The following is a 17,685-nucleotide window of genomic DNA, read 5'->3' on the forward strand; positions in this document are numbered from 1 at the left end:
TATAAACAATGCTTCTGTGATATTCTGATATGTCTTTCCTGGTATGCGCATGCAAGAGTTTTTCTATTCTACATCTAGGAATGGAAATGGTAAGCCAGAGGAGAATGCACGTGGTCAGGCCTATAAGTTAATGATTGCCAAATTGTGTTCCAGAGTTGCACCAGCTTATTCTCCTACCAGTAGCCTATGAGTTCCAGTCCCTTCTGTTCTGATATGCCCTAATAGCTTAAGAAAAAACAGTACAGAATGTGAATATCAGTTTTTATAAAACATAAGACTTTTGGAATAATTATTTCCTTACAAAAGATCTCTAGCCAATTTTAAGAATATATTTATTGAATTTTCACTAGGTAGCTTTGAGCACTGAGGGAAATATAGAAACTAGTGATATTATCCTGCCCTCCGGGGGGAAAAGAGTCTATCTAGAATAATGTTAAAGCCTGTGGCATGGATTCTGATTTAAATAGGAGTTCACAGAATGGAGATGTCAGTTTGAACTGTTGAAATTGAAAGAATTGGAATTTAAGCCAGTCTGTTAATGTGAGACCAGATTGTAGAGAGCATTGAAAACAGGCAGAGGAATTTGAAGAGCAGGCAAGTAAGGATTCTTTATACATTCTTAAGTAGGATAATAATCTTCAAAATTGGTTGTTTTCAAAATAATAGTAAAAAATCAACACACAGATTGGACTGATTTGTTGCAGGTAGTCAAAGCCAGAGGATGGATTGACTGAAAAATCCATTTGAAGGTCTCCTGTGGGCTTTTTGGCTCCCTTCGCAATGCTTCTGAGCATGGAAAGGGAGACAGAGGGCTCAGTTCTATCTCCAGCGATTATTTGTTTAATCTCAGAATCTTGTCATTACAAATATTGAGAAGAAATGAAAAGAAGGGCAGAAAGAAGGCAAGGAGGGAGGGAGGAAGAAAAAAAGACTTTTCTAAATCTCTTAGAGTACCATCTGAATTGTTCCTCCTTCCTGTATGTTTCTCCAGTTTGATTGACTGAGCTGTGAGTTAATTTGCACAATTGTATTTTCACTCACTTTTAGTTGAATGTCCCTTCTCACTCCATTTTACTCTCTGACGAACTTCAAAGAACTATATACTGCTGTGAGGAGTTAAAGTTTATCCGTTTGTATTATATCATTCTTGTCTTCTCTGTTAAGTGTTGATATTGTGGCATATTCTAGCTTAACTTATTTACAGAAGAGAGAAATGATGTTGTAAAGATATTCTTAACTTATTTAATTAGGAAACAACATTTTTAAATCAGTGAGGAGAAATAGGTTTTCATTTCAGACATGTTACTAATTTCTTGTGATGTATTATACCTGTGCTAAACTGTAAAGCCCATGGTTCTTCCCTTCTTAAAGTCATCTCTGCAGATGACAATACCTTTAATGCTATTACTTCCCTTTCTGAGGAATTACAGCCCAGCTCCTTAAAAAAGTTCCTAAAATTTCAAATTTTGAATTTCCTCATGCATCTTATTTTAAAGATGGTACATTACTTGTCTCAAGACCTGTATTACTGTTCCTTGCCCTTCTAGAACCCTTCCTGAATATTTTGAGTTCATATGCTAAAGTGATGCTGTTATAATCTGTTTCTCTATTTATAAATATTTAACGAGACAGTTTAGAATTACTATGCAGATTTCCCTCTTTGGTTTACAGAGCCCTTCTTTGCTTTGTCCCACACCATCAAGTTCACTTTTTCAGACCTTTAAAAAAGAATGTGCTAAGTTCTGGTGACCTATCTTCTATAGGTTTGCCTGTTAACCTGTATGTTACCTGTACTTTGGCTGTTTGTGGAAAGGGAAATGCATATACTGAATGTATGTTACTTCTTTGAAAGCATAAAGAGATCTGAGAGCCTAAGTTAAGGGCAACATTAACCAATCTTTATGAAATTCAACCCACATGCCATCATCGTTGTATGCCAAAAGCAAGATGGTGTCTTAGCTGATGTAACAATTTTGAAATTCCTTGTACCAACTTTGTTTCCCTCTCTCCTAACCTCCTTCCTTTGCTGCTTCTCTTTCTGCTACTCATTCAGTTCATTCCTCTAGTATTTATTGATCACCTGCTATTCATCAGTCAGTGTATAAGGCTTTAGAGATATGAAGATAAACAAAATAACAGCACTAATGGGTCTCCAATAGGAATGCAACAAGGATACCTTTATAATCATGACATTGGGAGTAGCCTTGAAGAGCACAGCATGAGGGGGAAGTTGGGAGAGTCTCCACAGGGGCTGGATTGGGGATGCAAGCTGAGTCTCAAAACTTCAGTTTTCTATGTTAGAAGAGTATCAAAGAATTATTTTGATCTGGTATATCCAATCTCTGTTATATTTAGTTCATTGGTTAGAGTTAAATAATTGGAATACATTTTTATTTTATGAATCTAATATGGTGGTACAGTAGTATGAATTTTGAATCTGTTTCTCAGTTCTTTAATCTTTGTTACTCTAATTTCCTAACAGTAGGTGAAGTATTTTTGATCTTAGTTCACTCCTGCTGAAATTCTCTTTGTTTACAAATATGTCCAGATAACACTATTTTATTGTGGAACATTCACTGTCCATCAGTGAGATTATTTTAGAATGTAAAGCACTTTATATATATTTATAAACAGACATAAAGTGATCATATATTGTTCAAATTCACCTTTTAGGTCCAGTGATCTCAAAAAAACTTCCTGGAAGGAAAAGTGATGTTTAATATTTTATTTATATGTAATTATTTTTAAGCACTCATAAAAAAATAACTTTTTAAAGTATATTAATGAGTATAACTTACTTTTATACATATGTTAATTTTAGAATCTAGGTCCTACATGTTTGCATTTAATTAGAAATTAGGAATTTGTGGACAGTGGGTGCTTCTGTGACTCACAGTGGTTTTAATATATTCATAAACTTTATAGCCATATATTCACTCTGTTTCAGTGTTCACTGGATTATTTATCCTGCAACTTTTATCAGCCTCATCATTTAATCCATATAGACTTCCTTTAAAACTTCCCATTGTTATTTAAGAAATTGGAAATTAGGAAGCATTTATAAGAATAATTGGTTATATTTTAAAGAATTGAAAAACAATTTAGTAAATTAATGTTAGTTTGCTTACCAAGATGGTATAGGCTTTTATCTTAAAAATTAAAGGTTCTAATTTTATTTATTTGTACTTGCAATTTTATTTTAAGTGTTTGTAGGCATATAAAATATATAGTAAATGTTTAGTCTTAATGTTTAGAGAATAGGGCACTCTGTATTAACAACATTTTGGGGGTTGTAATGAATTAACATATATGTCAAATAATTAGTAATATTAAAATATTTAAAGAGATACAAAGAGCATTAAAGAAATAACTTAGTTCTTTGTTCTTTTGTGATGTTTCAGAATATTTTTCCTTTATGGTAATTTTGGATTACCATTATGATAATGCACATTTTGACTATATGGTTTAATATTAAAATTTTAAATTAAAAACTTTCACTGACGAATTGTAGTGTTTTTTATTTATGCTGTTGAAGATTTTTATTATGGTCACTTAATATTTATTGAGGAGTTACCATATGGCAGACACTGCTCAATGCTAGCAATATAATGGTTGCTGCCTTTTTTTGTGTTCAACATTTTTGTGGGGAAGACAAACAATAAATCAAATCATTATAGCCGAGAAGGAAATAACCATGGTGTGGAAATAGAGACAATCTAGGTGAGGAGAAGGAGGGCTTTTTATATAGCGCATTTAGCAAGGCTTCTCTGAGAATGTGAAATTTAAGCTGAGGTAGAGGATAAGAGTCAGTTATCTGAACAGTAGGAAAGAGAGGGTTCCAGGTGTAGAGAGTAGCAAATGTGAAGGCTGTGAACTGTAGGGTGGACTTAATGTGTAGTAAAATCAGTCAGAAGATCATTGCAACCTGAGCTAATTGGGTGAGGGAGAGAAGTAGCATGGGATTTGCAGAGCTAGGGTTTTCTTTGTAGGCAATGGAAAGAAGGCTGTATGTCATTATAAGGACTTGGTAAACAGCTATCAAGGGCTTTAAGCAAGTGAGTGATATAATATATATTTTAAAAGATCGTACAGAATGCTGTGTAGAAAATGCAGACTTTATTAACTGAAAATGTTCAGCTACTAAATAAATAACATTAACAATGTGAATATGAATTTAGATGAGTTTTTAAAATTTTTAAATATCAGAGCCGAAGTATTTCCAAAAGCAAATAAAGTAATGTAATAATCTTCCATGCTGAAGGCAGTTTTGAAGAGGTGGTTCATCTAACCTTCTTTCCATAATTACTTTTTAGTTATTGTTCTTTAAATGACTCTTGTCTTTCCTTTGACATTCCCACTTTTCTCACAACTCTCTCTAATGTAAGGTACTCCTCCTTTCTTGACTTGGGATACAGAGGAATCATCTTCATTAGGGCTTGTATTTCCTTGCCACTGCAGACCTTTTTCTATACCTATCTGTTACCCCTCCATTTTTGAAGCCAGTTCTATCCAGTTAAATATTTTTTTCCATCCTTGTCTCTTGCCTGCCAGTTTCTAGTACTTATTATTATTATTTAAATATGTTTTCATTCCCCTGCTCTCATTTTTCTTTTGTCCATTGCCTGGCACCATTATTGACTCTTCTAAAACCAGGTCTCATGATTTCCCAACATTCCTGACTCCATAACGCTCAGTCTACTCTCAGCCTACTACCATGATTTACCCTATGCTTTCCTTATTCTCCCTCAGACTCTCAAAATCCCCTCTCTAAGTACAGTTCTCCTTTCCCTCATTCTAACTAAACATGCTCTTTGACCTCATCCTAACTAGGAGGCACTGCTCCATATTCACTAAACCTCTTACCTGAAGCCTGATTTCACTTGTGTTTTTTGTTTGTTTGTTTGTTCTTTAACCTTTCTTTGACAGTTATTTCATCAATATGGATAGTCCCACTTCGGAATCTCCTCCTATCATGCTAATCTTTAATCATGGTTTTTCCTCCACGCGGGTTGTTTCTTGGAATTTTGGAAGTGCAGTCGTACGCTTTCCGCTTGAATCTATTCTAACCACAGTATATGAAGAACCCCAAATCAATGGATACATAATTATAATGTTGCTCTCAGAGGTATTAAAAACCACTGCCCTGAGGCCTCAGCCACAGCCCTTATCCCATTCACGCTTAGTAGGTCACAGCATCTCCTGTTTGACAGATAATCTCTGCTATCTGAGGTGCTTTACAAATGTGTGGCTATCCCACGTCATCTTTTCTTAATATCAGTTTTTCCCTTTCTTCTCTATCTGTGCTCTTGATTAATTCCTTCTCTTCTGCCTTCTTAAGACTTTTCCACTCCTTTCCCATTTCTGCCTTCCTCTGCCTATAGATATCACGTTCACTTTCTTACTGACATCGCTGCAGAATCTGCTACTTCAGAACCCTCAGCTTCTTAGACTTGGTACTTCTCTCTGTTGACCATACTGTCTTGGTTCTCCTAGGTTTCTGTGTCTTCTTTTATGGCTCTCTTTTCCTCCCTCCTTTTGATGCATTTCTCAGGTATGATTTTGGCTTTTTTGCTTCTCCTTTTGCATGGGCATATGGTTTCCAGTGTGCCTATGTAGATTCACTTCTTAATCTACAGACCAAACCCTGACTAAGCTTTGCAGCATTTCAGGCTCTCACAAAATCTGAACAAAAGATGAACTTCCATTGATGGTTTTTAGAGGTTTTTCTAACTGTAAAGAAACCTGTTGAAGAGAGCTTACTGATGGATTGTCAGACCACAGTGTTATCAGCCTTTTGAGTTAAAAGGCATTCTTTTCTTAACAGAGAGTTTTTAATAGTCATAGAAAAATTAGTGACACAAACACTGTCTAGTTCTATATCATCATTTTCTAGGGTCTTAAGGAACCCACCAGAATTAAATCATTTGCATTTCAGACATGTTGATGTGTTAGGATGAGTGAAGAAGGGTGACAGAAACTAGATTGCAGATCTGGATATTAGAAGAAGCAAGGTTTCTAGTACCAGTATAAAACTCATCTTGGACCAACCCCTTCCTTAGTCAACCTGCCAGCCCCAGCCTCTTCACCCTTTCTAGTACCAGTATAAAACTTACCTTGGACCACCCCCTTCCTTAGCCAACCTGCCAGCCCCAACCTCTTCACCCTTTCTAGTACCAGTATAAAACTTACCTTGGACCACCCCCTTCCTTAGCCAACCTGCCAGCCCCAACCTCTTCACCCTTCAGGGTGTATTTGAATTTAGGCAGGGAAAGGCAGGCTGTAGAGATTTTATTTTGTTCAGTGACTGAGATTTATACATAAAGAGGCCACAGTTCTTCTGTTAGGGAGCTCCTATCTCCTCCCCCATTTCCTACCCTTTCATGTAAAAGGAAGAAAAAGTCTTTTCCTACCAATCATCTAGAAAAGATTCTCTTTTGATACAGGCTGATAGAAAAATTATTCCTTATTGTAAGGAGAGAGTTGAGACCTCCCATCCCTGTACCTCAAAGTGGGTTAAGAGAGGCTCAGTTTAGCCATTGGGCAATTTGAATGGAGTGATGAAAGCATCATTATAGCACAAGGGTCAAGAGCCTGACAGCATCAAGAGAGTAGAAGACAGGGCCATTGAACTCAGGGACAAGCTGCTAGATTCTTTTTTTTAAGGCTCTATAAGTTGGTGAGGCCTGGGTGACATTTGGTCAAGATTTCCATTTATGTATATTTAAATAGAATTATACCTTGTGTATTGAACTCAGTATATTTTAAAAGCACTTTCTTTGGTATATTTTAAGTTTTATTGTCTAACATTTGACATATGCCTTTTTAAAGACATTTCTAAGTTACCTCAAGGATTCTTTTTCCTCTTAAAGAGGTCTAGTGATAACCTTTTCAGTTTCATTAGTCATGAGCTGGCAAAATTTTGGAGATGACAGAAGAAAACTTTAAAAATGATTCAGAGAATCCCAAGACTTTATCAGCCAGTACTTGCCCAACCACAGCTAATATCTGTGCTCTTGCCAAGTATAAAATAAGTTTAAAAAAAAAAAAACTGAAAAAATTTTGGTAGAGCTGAAAAGGATGCCTTTTGAAGACTTGAAAAATATTTTCACAAATCCAAAATTTCCCCACATATGTGCTTCCCTTTTCTTGCTCACAAAATCAATTAGATCACTTTAAACTATAAATGAAGTTTGGAACTGACAGTCTAAAGATTGAGTATTTATGTTTGTCTCCACTTGTTGGCTAAGAGAAAAGGAAAGATAAGATACTTCTGAATTTCCAATGAAATATATTTGTAAATGTCATTGTTTCAGAATATAGTTTTTGCCTTAAATATGCCCAGCAGTGTGTATTTTCCCGGTGTTTGATGAGTGACTTGTGATATTCTTGAAAACTCAATAAAAATAAGTTAATTCATAATGCCAAATTAGTTAATTATAAGTTGAATTAAGCTATTTCAACTTATTTAATTTCTACATAGCATGCTTCTACCTTGCTTTTTTTGTGTCCCATAAGGGTATCCTAAAACTGTCATATACATCTAATTCTCATCTCACTCAGTATTTGTTTATATATTTTCAATCATAGAGATGTTGATTACTGAGAGATTAGATTTAAACATATCTCCAAGTTTGTGATTTCCGTCATTTTAATTACTAGTATCAGAATATCCTTTCTCTGTTAAGAAAAAAGCTTTTAGGAATTCCTTGAGGAAGTTAAAAATTTTTGTTCCCCTGCATATTTTTTGAATCATCTTAAATCACTTGTGACTAGCAGTTCTTAAAATAATATTAGCATTTATATGAGTCAGCAAAAATCAATTATTATTTCTTTTATCATTTTGATTTTTTTAAGGACAAGCAGTTTGTGTGTGTGTATTTCATATCTATAACAAATTCAAAATTTCTGTTTACTGTAGTGTTTATTATTTAATATGTTATACAGTAACATCATCATTTTTCTTGTATCCTTTGGGAATTTGGAGAATAAAGGACCTCTCAATGAACTTTTAATTGTAATTATTTTTATTGAAAACTTTCTGAAGTATATTGCATTCTCCTGCATGTATATATAGTTTAAATTCATACTCCATTTGAAGTTCTCACAATACTTCGTACAGGAAGCATTTATTAACATTGTATGTTAATTTTCTGTATTCTAATCTGTATTCTGCATCTTAAAGACTGTGATCTTACTTTCTTAGCAGTATCTGTAATAAGGTCTAAAAAAGTTTTTTTTGTAAATGAAGCCATAAAATGAGTAATTTAAGCTATTCTATACCAGGTATTGGTATTGTGCATTTATGTGTAGAGTAAATGCACAATACTGGGATGCTTTTGGAGAAGATTATGGTATATTGGGTTTTCCCTTCCTCTGGGAAGGAGCATCATAGTCTTAATAGTTTATTTTTTTTTTTCACCTCTGCTATTTTGACTAGTCTATCTTTTTTTTAAACCAGATTTTGATATATATGAGGGCTTGATATTTGCAAAAATTTCCTACGAGATATTTTTTGTGAAATGGTGATCAATACTTGCTAATCATAGTCTTGTGTTTTCTATTCCATTCTGCTCTGTTCCATTCCATTCCATTCCAAAATCATGATAGTTATGCAGACCATTTTATTTAGCTAAGTTTGTTAGAATTATTATGAATGGAGAAAAGACAAGTTTCTGTTTCTGATACATATACCAATACACATATTTTATTATCTGAAACAAGGGGAAGGAAGCTTTGATGTCGTCTAGTTTCTCTCTCTTTACAAACCATTAACTAAGATTCTTTAATTTCATGGTTTCTTTCCTACTCTCCATTTTCTCTTATATGTAAATACAATATAATTTGCAAACCTTAACATTGTGCAGTGCTCAAGTCTTTCACAGTAAACTTTGCAGACCATTAAATTGACAATTGAAGGTTCATTAGAAACAGTAGAACCAAAATAAATGGAAGATTATATAGAAACAATGAAAACAATTTTGCTCTAATGTTAGGTGAAAAAAATGCACATGCCATTTTATACCTTGCTGCTGTCAGTATATAAGGAACTGAGCAAAAGCTAAAATTGTTTATTTAAGGTAGTGAGGCTATGGAATTTTATTTTTGTTTTAAAAGTTTAATATTCTTACATTGATATTTTTAAATTAAAAATGAGGAAATGAGAAGTTTGTGCATCTTTGAATATTAAGATGACATCAAGCAAAAGGTGCCTCTTTTATAAGCTGCAATTATATACCCACATTCTATATGTACTTTTATATCCTAGGGTATTTTTGCTTGGCAGAACCTTTTAATTCTTTCCAGGGTCAGCTCTAATGTTACCCACTCCCCATGCAAGAATTTCTTCATCTTTGTGATACTGCACTTTGCACGTGTATTTTAATTTAGTATTTACTATTTAGTTGTCTGTCTTAGACTTCACTGTAGCAAGGGAGAAAACACAGACTGGAACTGGAATGACCCGAGTTTAAGTCCCATTTCTGCCACTTACTAGTTTTATTATCATAAGCACATTATTTAACCTTTCTCAGCCCAAGCAAACAAAGGAAAAAACAACTCAAGGGAGCTGATGTGGCTCAGTGGTTGAGCGCCAGCTTCCTACATACAAGGTGCTGGGTTCAATCCCCTGACCTGGTACTTCACACACACACACAAAGATTGTGGTGAAGATTAAAGTAACATATGTTAAGAGGCCAGCACCCTCTGGTAGGTGTTCAGTAATTCCTTCCTTACTTAATAATGCTTGGAGCCTACTATTCCTTTCAAGTTTTATAACTACTTTTCCCAGAACTTAATGAAGCTGATGACTATAAATTAAATTGAAGACTAAATCATAAAATATTAAAATTTTAAAATTTATTCTGTGACTAAGATTTTAATTGGTTTATGCTTGTGGTATTGACTTATTGAGATTTTCTGTAATATCTAAACTACTATGTTTTTTAATTTATTATTTTCTACACACTTAACAATTTTGAGAATTTTCTGTGTTTTCAGAGATAAACTAAATATCCTTATAAACATTTTTAAAATTTGGGTAGCATGTATGCACCCTAAAATTTCCCACTTTATCTACTTTCAGTTATACAATTCAGTGGTGTTAATTACATTCACAATATTGTGTTACCATCACAAGCATCCATTATCAAAACTTTTCTATCATCCCAAATAGAAACTCTACATTTTAAGCATTAACTCCCTATTCCCTACCCTCACCACATTCCCTGGTAACCAATATTTTAGATTCTGACGCTGCTTATTCTAATTTCCTAACAGTGATAGCATACAATATGTGTCCTTTGGTGTCTCTCTTATTTCACTCAACATATGTCTTCAAGGTTAAGCCATGTTGTAGCATGCATCAGAACTTCCATTCCTTGTTCGAGCTGAATACTCCATTGTAGATAGATAGATGGACATTTTATTTATCCATTCATTGGTTGACAGATACTTGGGTTGCTGCCACCTTATGGCTATTATGAATAAAGCTTTCCAAGCTTAAGCTTCATCTGTAAAATGGGAATTCTAATATCATCCTCATAGGATTAAATTAGGTAGTTCATGGAATGCATTTAGCATCTATTAATTGTTCAACATACGTTTACCATTAATTTATTATCTGAATGATCACAACTTAAGACCTGAGTGTCAAGAAATACCTACCTGTTCCCTTTTTTGGTTTTTAATACTGATCATCTTTGAAAAGAAAAATGTAAGTTTTAGTGGTAACATGAGGTGAAATACCTAAAGATCTCCACAGTTATTAAAAGCTAATTTATTCTTTCAAATTTATTCATGTATGTATAATTATAAGTAGAGTATTATAATGAATTTACATGGTAGCTTGAACTATAGATTATTTTACTAAACAATTCTGGATTCTGTTTTTAGATATTTGATTTAATGGATGCCAAAGCACGTTCTGACTGCATCAAAGAAATAGATCTCCTTAAGGTAAATAACAAACTATTGAATATTTTGAACACAACTGAATTAATAAAGTGATTTATTGAAATATCACACTCACAAGAGAAAAGATTTCTAAGAACTTATGCCACACTTATTTCAACTAACATATATTTGAATCTCAGTACAGCGACAAAAGAAGATCATTGGGGTTACTTTTAAGATAACTCAGAACACATGGGAGGATCAGAGTTTTTTCCATTTCTTATTAGGAAATGGATAAAATGGGCATAAAACATTGAAGAAATTTTTTCTTGACCATCACAATGAGACATATTCTAATTATGTAATAAATGCCTATTAACATTATCTCAAGGCTTGATACACTGAAAATTGGACTGATCTAAATGACTCATTTTTATAATATTTCTGAATCTTCTAGATTTAACAAGGGTGTAAAGAGTATTTCAGAAATTAGATTTTTGGTTTCTTACCCACTCAAAGAATATGAGTGAGATTTCAATTATCTCTGCAATGCTTATTTTCTAGTGAAATTTCTTCTGAGAAATGCTGTGGCTAATGTGATATTTTTAACTTTTAGGTAGGACTTAGGTGTTTTTTTATGCCATCTATTTGTGTTAGTGCCTGAAATGAATCAGATTATCCAAAAAGATAAGAGAAAGGAACAGAATGAGCCATGCTTTCTCACTGTTCTATTGAAGTAATTAATTTTAAAATATATATAAGAAATACTATATTACATATACAGATATAAATATGAATAATATAAATATATAGAAAATTTTGGGGGGAAACCTGTAACTGGAAGGAGGAGAAGAATATCACCCATATACTTTCTGAGGTAATTCTTGAATAATTTTCTTTGAGAAGATATTTGCTTCACGTTAACTTCTTTAAAGAATTGAACAAAAAATTATAAATGTTTATAGACTGATGCATATATTTCTGGGATGATCTTATGAATCAACCCACATAGGTAAGTCTGTATATTTATATTATTTTAAGTAAAAGCAATATTTATACATGTAAAGTGTATTCCGATTGTTAGAATTATACTAAGACCAACCCTAACTTTAAAGAAGTAAAAAGGGACAATTTATTTACTATGTAGTGCTCTTAAATGATAGTTCTCAGTTTAGATGATATAATTTTTAGTGATTGGTGATTTAATTCTATAATTTATTTTTATACATATTTATATTTATTGGACATAGTAGTTACTTTTTTAAGTTTTAAGTATATAATTTCTAATAATAAAATAAATTCAATTGATAATGTTTTACTTTCAATTATTTTAATACTTATTTCAAAATATACTCGATTAAGTAAAAATATTCTGGCACGTTAAAGAGTTTTGTAATTTAAAAATGCAATACTGTATGTAAATTTATTCTTAAGTCCAGAAACTATGAGTGATTCTTTGGAATTTACAATAAAAAACTTGATTCCTATTTTCTTTCTTAGCAACTCAATCATCCAAATGTAATTAAATATTATGCATCATTCATTGAAGATAATGAATTAAACATAGTTTTGGAGCTAGCAGATGCTGGTGATCTCTCCAGAATGATAAAGGTAAGTTTATATTAGGTACTTTAAGTTAAAAACCTCATCACAGTGCTTAGTATATGATAGCTATGTAATAAATTGTAGGTGATGGTGATGATACTGATTATAAAACTGGTTTACTTAGTGAAGTTTACACTGGTCAACTTAGATATATGAAATTCAAAAACCAACTTGGAGATAGGCTAGGAGACTTGTCTAAACTGTAAACTGAAGTTAGAGTTTTGCAGCTTGATTTATTTGCGTATTCTCCCCTTGATCCTGTGTCTCTGGACAACTGGGAAAGGAGGGCCATAAAGAGGTTCTGGAGCCCTTTGACATCAAACCCTGACTCAAACACTTAAAAACTGTTTAACTTTCTTTTCTAAGGGCATATTAGGTGAGTTTAAGTTCAGTTGCAAGTTATAAAACTCCAAAAATAAGTGACTGGAAAATGATTGTTCTTGTGCATTAGTTAATTTGCTATGCTGCATTTTCTCAAAAACAAAATAATAGAATCTATTTCTTAGAGTTGTTGTGATGCTTAAATCAATTACCATTTATAAGGTACTTACATCAGAGCTTCTCGTATTGTAAAGCTGTGTAAATGGTAGCTGCCACTGCTATTACTACTACTACTACTAGGACGATGACTACTACTACTACTTCAATGTGTTGTAAAAGTCCAGGACTTATACGGTGACTATCAGTTTCTTAGCAATATAGTTTAGTTCCAGCTCATCCTGTCACCATTCAAGGTCTTGAAGGACCAAAGAGTATTTGCTGACTGTCTCATAAGGCACATTCCTGGATGCTGCCACACCACGTTTTCACTGCCATCCCATTTGACTAGAACTTAGTCTCATGAACACATCTAATGCAAGGGAGGTTGTAATATATAATCTTCGTTTGGCGAGCAAAACTTCTGTTACTATGGAAGATGAGTTGAGTAGATACTGGGGCATAACTAGCAGTCACTGCTACATGGAATTATTGTAAGAAGTTTTTAGAACAATGTTGTTTCATATGCATTATTTTATTTAATCTTCACAAGTATTCTGAGAGGTAAATTTTTAAAGAAAATAAGAAACATTACTAGTAAATGGCAAAATTGGTATTTGAAATCAGATTTGTCTGGTGCAAAAATCCATGTGTTTTCCTCTAATGGCCCTTAAAGATTTTGTATCACAGAACTCCTTTGAAAGTCAGACTTTCTTGACCTTCTGCCCATACAGTTTTGTGTTTTATTTCAAAGTGTTCCCAGATTTTCAGATCAAGGGGTTCATGTTTCTCTGGCAATAGTTAAGAACACTGGTCTGAAGTGAAGCTGTCATGTCACTTCACTTAAGTTTAGTTTCCTCATCTGTGAGATGGAGACAATTTATGAGTGTTCTTCTATATTATTAAAAAAAAAAAACTGCATTATAAAAGGAAGTAAAATTGTTTTTATTATCACAGAATGATATCAAACTAACTTTATTTGTTTAAAGTCCCACAGTTACAGTGAGTCACTTCTAATCAGTTATTTGATAGTCTGTCTTAGGGACTTCCCAACATTAGCCCAAACAGCTAACCACCTACAAAATATATCTTTGCAAATTAAGGAACAATAAAAAATTGTAATCATAGTTTGAAAAGGAAATGCAAATACACAAATGCAAAATATTACAAAATAACTACCAAGATGAGAAATATAAATGCTACATAAATGGCCCTTAAAAGAGAAAACAATTAATATAAAATTCTTAGGCTAAACCTTTAAGTATGAGAGTTATTTAATTACATATAGTGGGGAGGAAAGAGGGCAAACCATTATCAGTCTAACGTCTTGAAGTTAGACTAAAACAGATAATTTCATTTATAGCATGCCCTTGATCGAGAGATTGCTAATTTGTGGTTTGGATTGTTATCTAGAGTTTCTTGTTCTTGTCTAATCTAGTTTTCTTCCTTTCCTACTCCTACTCCGCATGTATTAGTTGTTGTGCCTAGCCAGTTGCTAAGTCATGCCTGAGCATAGAACACTGACCTTGAAAAAATATTCCTAACCTTTCCATGAGAAATTTAATCAAAGATCAGAGGGCCTAATAGTAGTTCTGTCATCTCCAAGTTCAGCTTACTCAAATTTCTTAGGCCAATAGTGAAGGAAAGATTTGTAAGTGTGATCTTGTATTTATTGTAGTGATGGATTTCAGCTCCCTTATTTAAACAGATTGAAATTTTCTATCAGCTGACCCAGTGGACATAGTAGGATAGATTCAGAATTGGTAATGACTACTCATCTGTCTTGATATGTATACAGTAGATTATTAAGTATACCCTTAGAATACCCATGGAGTTTCTGACTGAAATTTGAAGGTGTCTGTCTTGTAAAAGACTATTTTTTAAAAAAAATTTCCTTAGAATAAAGGTTATCAACTGATCCCTACTAAACTGTATGCTTATATAGCAAATTAAATTATTACTTTGATAGAGTACTGAAGTGTTTCTTCCTTAGAAAATTAGATCATCCTGTCCTCTCCAACAAGTTTTATTGTATAAGCTTTTATTGATACAATCCTTTATTCAGGTACCAGTTGGCCTAGCCAAGAAATAAGACCTTCTAGGTCAGGTTCCCGGTTCACGATGGAGCTCTTCTAAAGGTTTAAAATCATATTGTCAAACCTATAGACCTTAAAACAATCACAGTTTAATGACAAAAGCAGAAAGTTATACCAATGTCCATAACAGCAGAATGACCAAGAAATTTCATGAGTAGAATATCATTATATTCTGGTTATATTTCTCTAGGTCTTTTATGGTATGCTATTTTAGACCTGACAGAGTATCTAAACTGTATTCAAAGAGATTATTTGCTTAGGAGGATTGGACCTGAGTGATCTCTCTTGTTTGGCTTTCAGGTAGAATTAATCTTATGGATAGATGGACGTAGTTATGGCTTTTCTCTCCATTTGAACTAATAAAAAATTTGTGTTTATTTTTAAAGTATAAACTACAGGGCCCTCTTGGTTTTCATTGGTTTTCTTGCATGGTGGGAGTTCTTTTCCTTCCTCCCTCCATTTCCACTTCCCACAAGTAATTAAAATTAACTTTTATGTGTATAACACCTTCCCAACTTTTATCTTTTATCTTTATTGAGAACACAGTATTTATGTATGTTTTCTTCCTCAGATGCATTATGATTTAACTGTTGCTTTATTGATATGCAGTTGGATTATTTCCATTATTTTTTGTTCTTATAGACAAAGCTCAAGTACAACTATATCTATATAGCTCTCTATGTGTAACTATATATGTAACTATATGTATATATGCGCTATTGTCTATTTCTGTTGCATAAATTACTATAAATAGTACTGCTGGGTTATAGGGTATGCACATTTTAAATTGTGATAGATACTGCCAAATTACCTTCTAGCTTTTCTTTGAAACCAGCTGTTAATTTCATTTATTCATCTACTGGATACTGTGTGCCATATATGAATAAAGGTTTATGCATTCTTGGAACTCATGGTCCATGGGAGAGACAGATATTTAACTAAAAACCATATAAAATCTATAGCTGCAGTTATAATAAGTTATACTGAGGGAAAGTATGGATTATTATTGGAGTTTTTAATAGGGCAACCTAATCTAGACTTGCACACACTCACATGCCTGTACACAAGCTCTCATTCATTCATTCATTCATGAAAATTATATTCTAGTAGGGAAGACAAATAATAAAATGATCAACAAGGAGAATGTGTAGTAGGTCAAATGGTGATAAATCGATGGAGAAAACGAAAATAAGGAAAAACAGGAGGGAGGGATTTGCTTTTTGAAATTGGACAGTCAAAGGTCTTACTAATCCTACCTTCACTTGCCATTTTTTCATTTATGCCCTGGTTGTTTTTTCCTTCACAGTCAAGTCAGACACTCATTCCTGACCCTGCTTCCAACACAACACAAGAAATGGCTCTTGAGTGGTCTCTGTCATTAAATCCAGTGGACGTTTTCTAGTACCCATTTTACTTGCTCTCTCAGTAGCAGATGGCTTTGCTTTTCATACTCTTCCACTCTCTTATTGAGTCCGAGTCCCTTGGTTTTCTTCACACCTCTCTGGAAACTCTCCTGTTTCTTCTTAACTAAGTCATCTTTTTCTTCCTGGCCTTTAAATGAAAGAGTTTTTAAAGTGTCAGTCCTGGCTTTTAATTTAATTTAATTTAATTTTTTGCTTTATATTCTTCATAACTAATCTCATCTATGCCTATGGATTCGATTACTCTCTATATTCTTGTTGACTCCCGTTTTAAAAAGTATTTAGCTTAGAGCTCTGTCTTAATTCTGAACCCATGTATCTCAACATGTTTGTAAACAAATTCATGATCTTCCTCTCAAACTACTCTTCTCCCGTGTTCCCTAACTCAAGGAATGGCACTCCACAGTCTATCCGTGCTAGAAACCTAGACTTATCTTTGACATCTCTTTCTAGCTTACTTCTCATTTTCAATCCCTCACCATGTTCTGTTTATTTTTTCTTTTAAACATCATTCGCATTTCCCATCCAGCTCCATTTCCATTTCTCTCATTACAATATGATGTAATATTATCTCTCATCTGGAGAGTGAGAGCTTCCTAACTGTTCTCCCAACACCCATTCCTCACATTTATTTCCCCATCAGTGTTTAAGAGGGGGAAGAAAAAGAATAGGAAAACCCTCTGCTTTCAAATTCTTTTAGAGTTTCCAGTTGAGGAAAAATATTAAAATGTTGGATTTACCAATGGATTTACCAAACCTAGTGTGATCCAGAATGTAAGCTCCCTGAGGAAAAGATCTTAGTCTGTTTTGTACACTCACATTTCCCAAGTGCTAGAACAGTGCTGCGCACAGAGCTGGTGCTCAGTAAATATTTGCTGTAGAATTTGGCCCCGTCTTCCCCTCTTGTGCTCCAGCACCTTGACTTTTCATCTCCTGGAATGTGCCCTGCTTTTTCCTACTTCAGTTCCCTCTGCCTGGGATGTTCTCTCTGTTTGCTGATATGATTCAGTTCTCAGCTCAGATATCATTTCCTCAAGGATGTCTCCTTTGACCCATGGACTCTTATGCTATTAATGGCCTCAGTGTACCCTTCTTTCATAACTCTTAGTAATATAACATATAGTTATTTGTGGGATTATTTTATTGATGTCTGTATTTCCTATTAGACATAAATCTCACAAGGGTATCTTCAGTTT

General features: G+C 33.5%; 1 protein-coding gene across 5 annotated transcripts in view; it reads left to right on the top strand.

The window, feature by feature from the left end:
• NEK7 (NIMA related kinase 7) overlaps positions 1-17,685 on the top strand; it is a 160,717-nt gene that overhangs the window by 91,394 nt on the left and 51,638 nt on the right. For all 5 annotated transcript variants that reach the window (XM_004476343.4, XM_058274922.1, XM_058274925.2 and 2 more), the window contains 2 exons: positions 10,891-10,953; positions 12,391-12,501. In XM_004476343.4, the coding sequence (XP_004476400.1) occupies positions 10,891-10,953; positions 12,391-12,501 (174 nt within the window). The remainder of the gene's footprint in view (positions 1-10,890; positions 10,954-12,390; positions 12,502-17,685) is intronic.

This window comes from Dasypus novemcinctus, chromosome 13 (assembly GCF_030445035.2).
Source record: "Dasypus novemcinctus isolate mDasNov1 chromosome 13, mDasNov1.1.hap2, whole genome shotgun sequence".
NCBI lineage: Eukaryota > Metazoa > Chordata > Mammalia > Cingulata > Dasypodidae > Dasypus > Dasypus novemcinctus.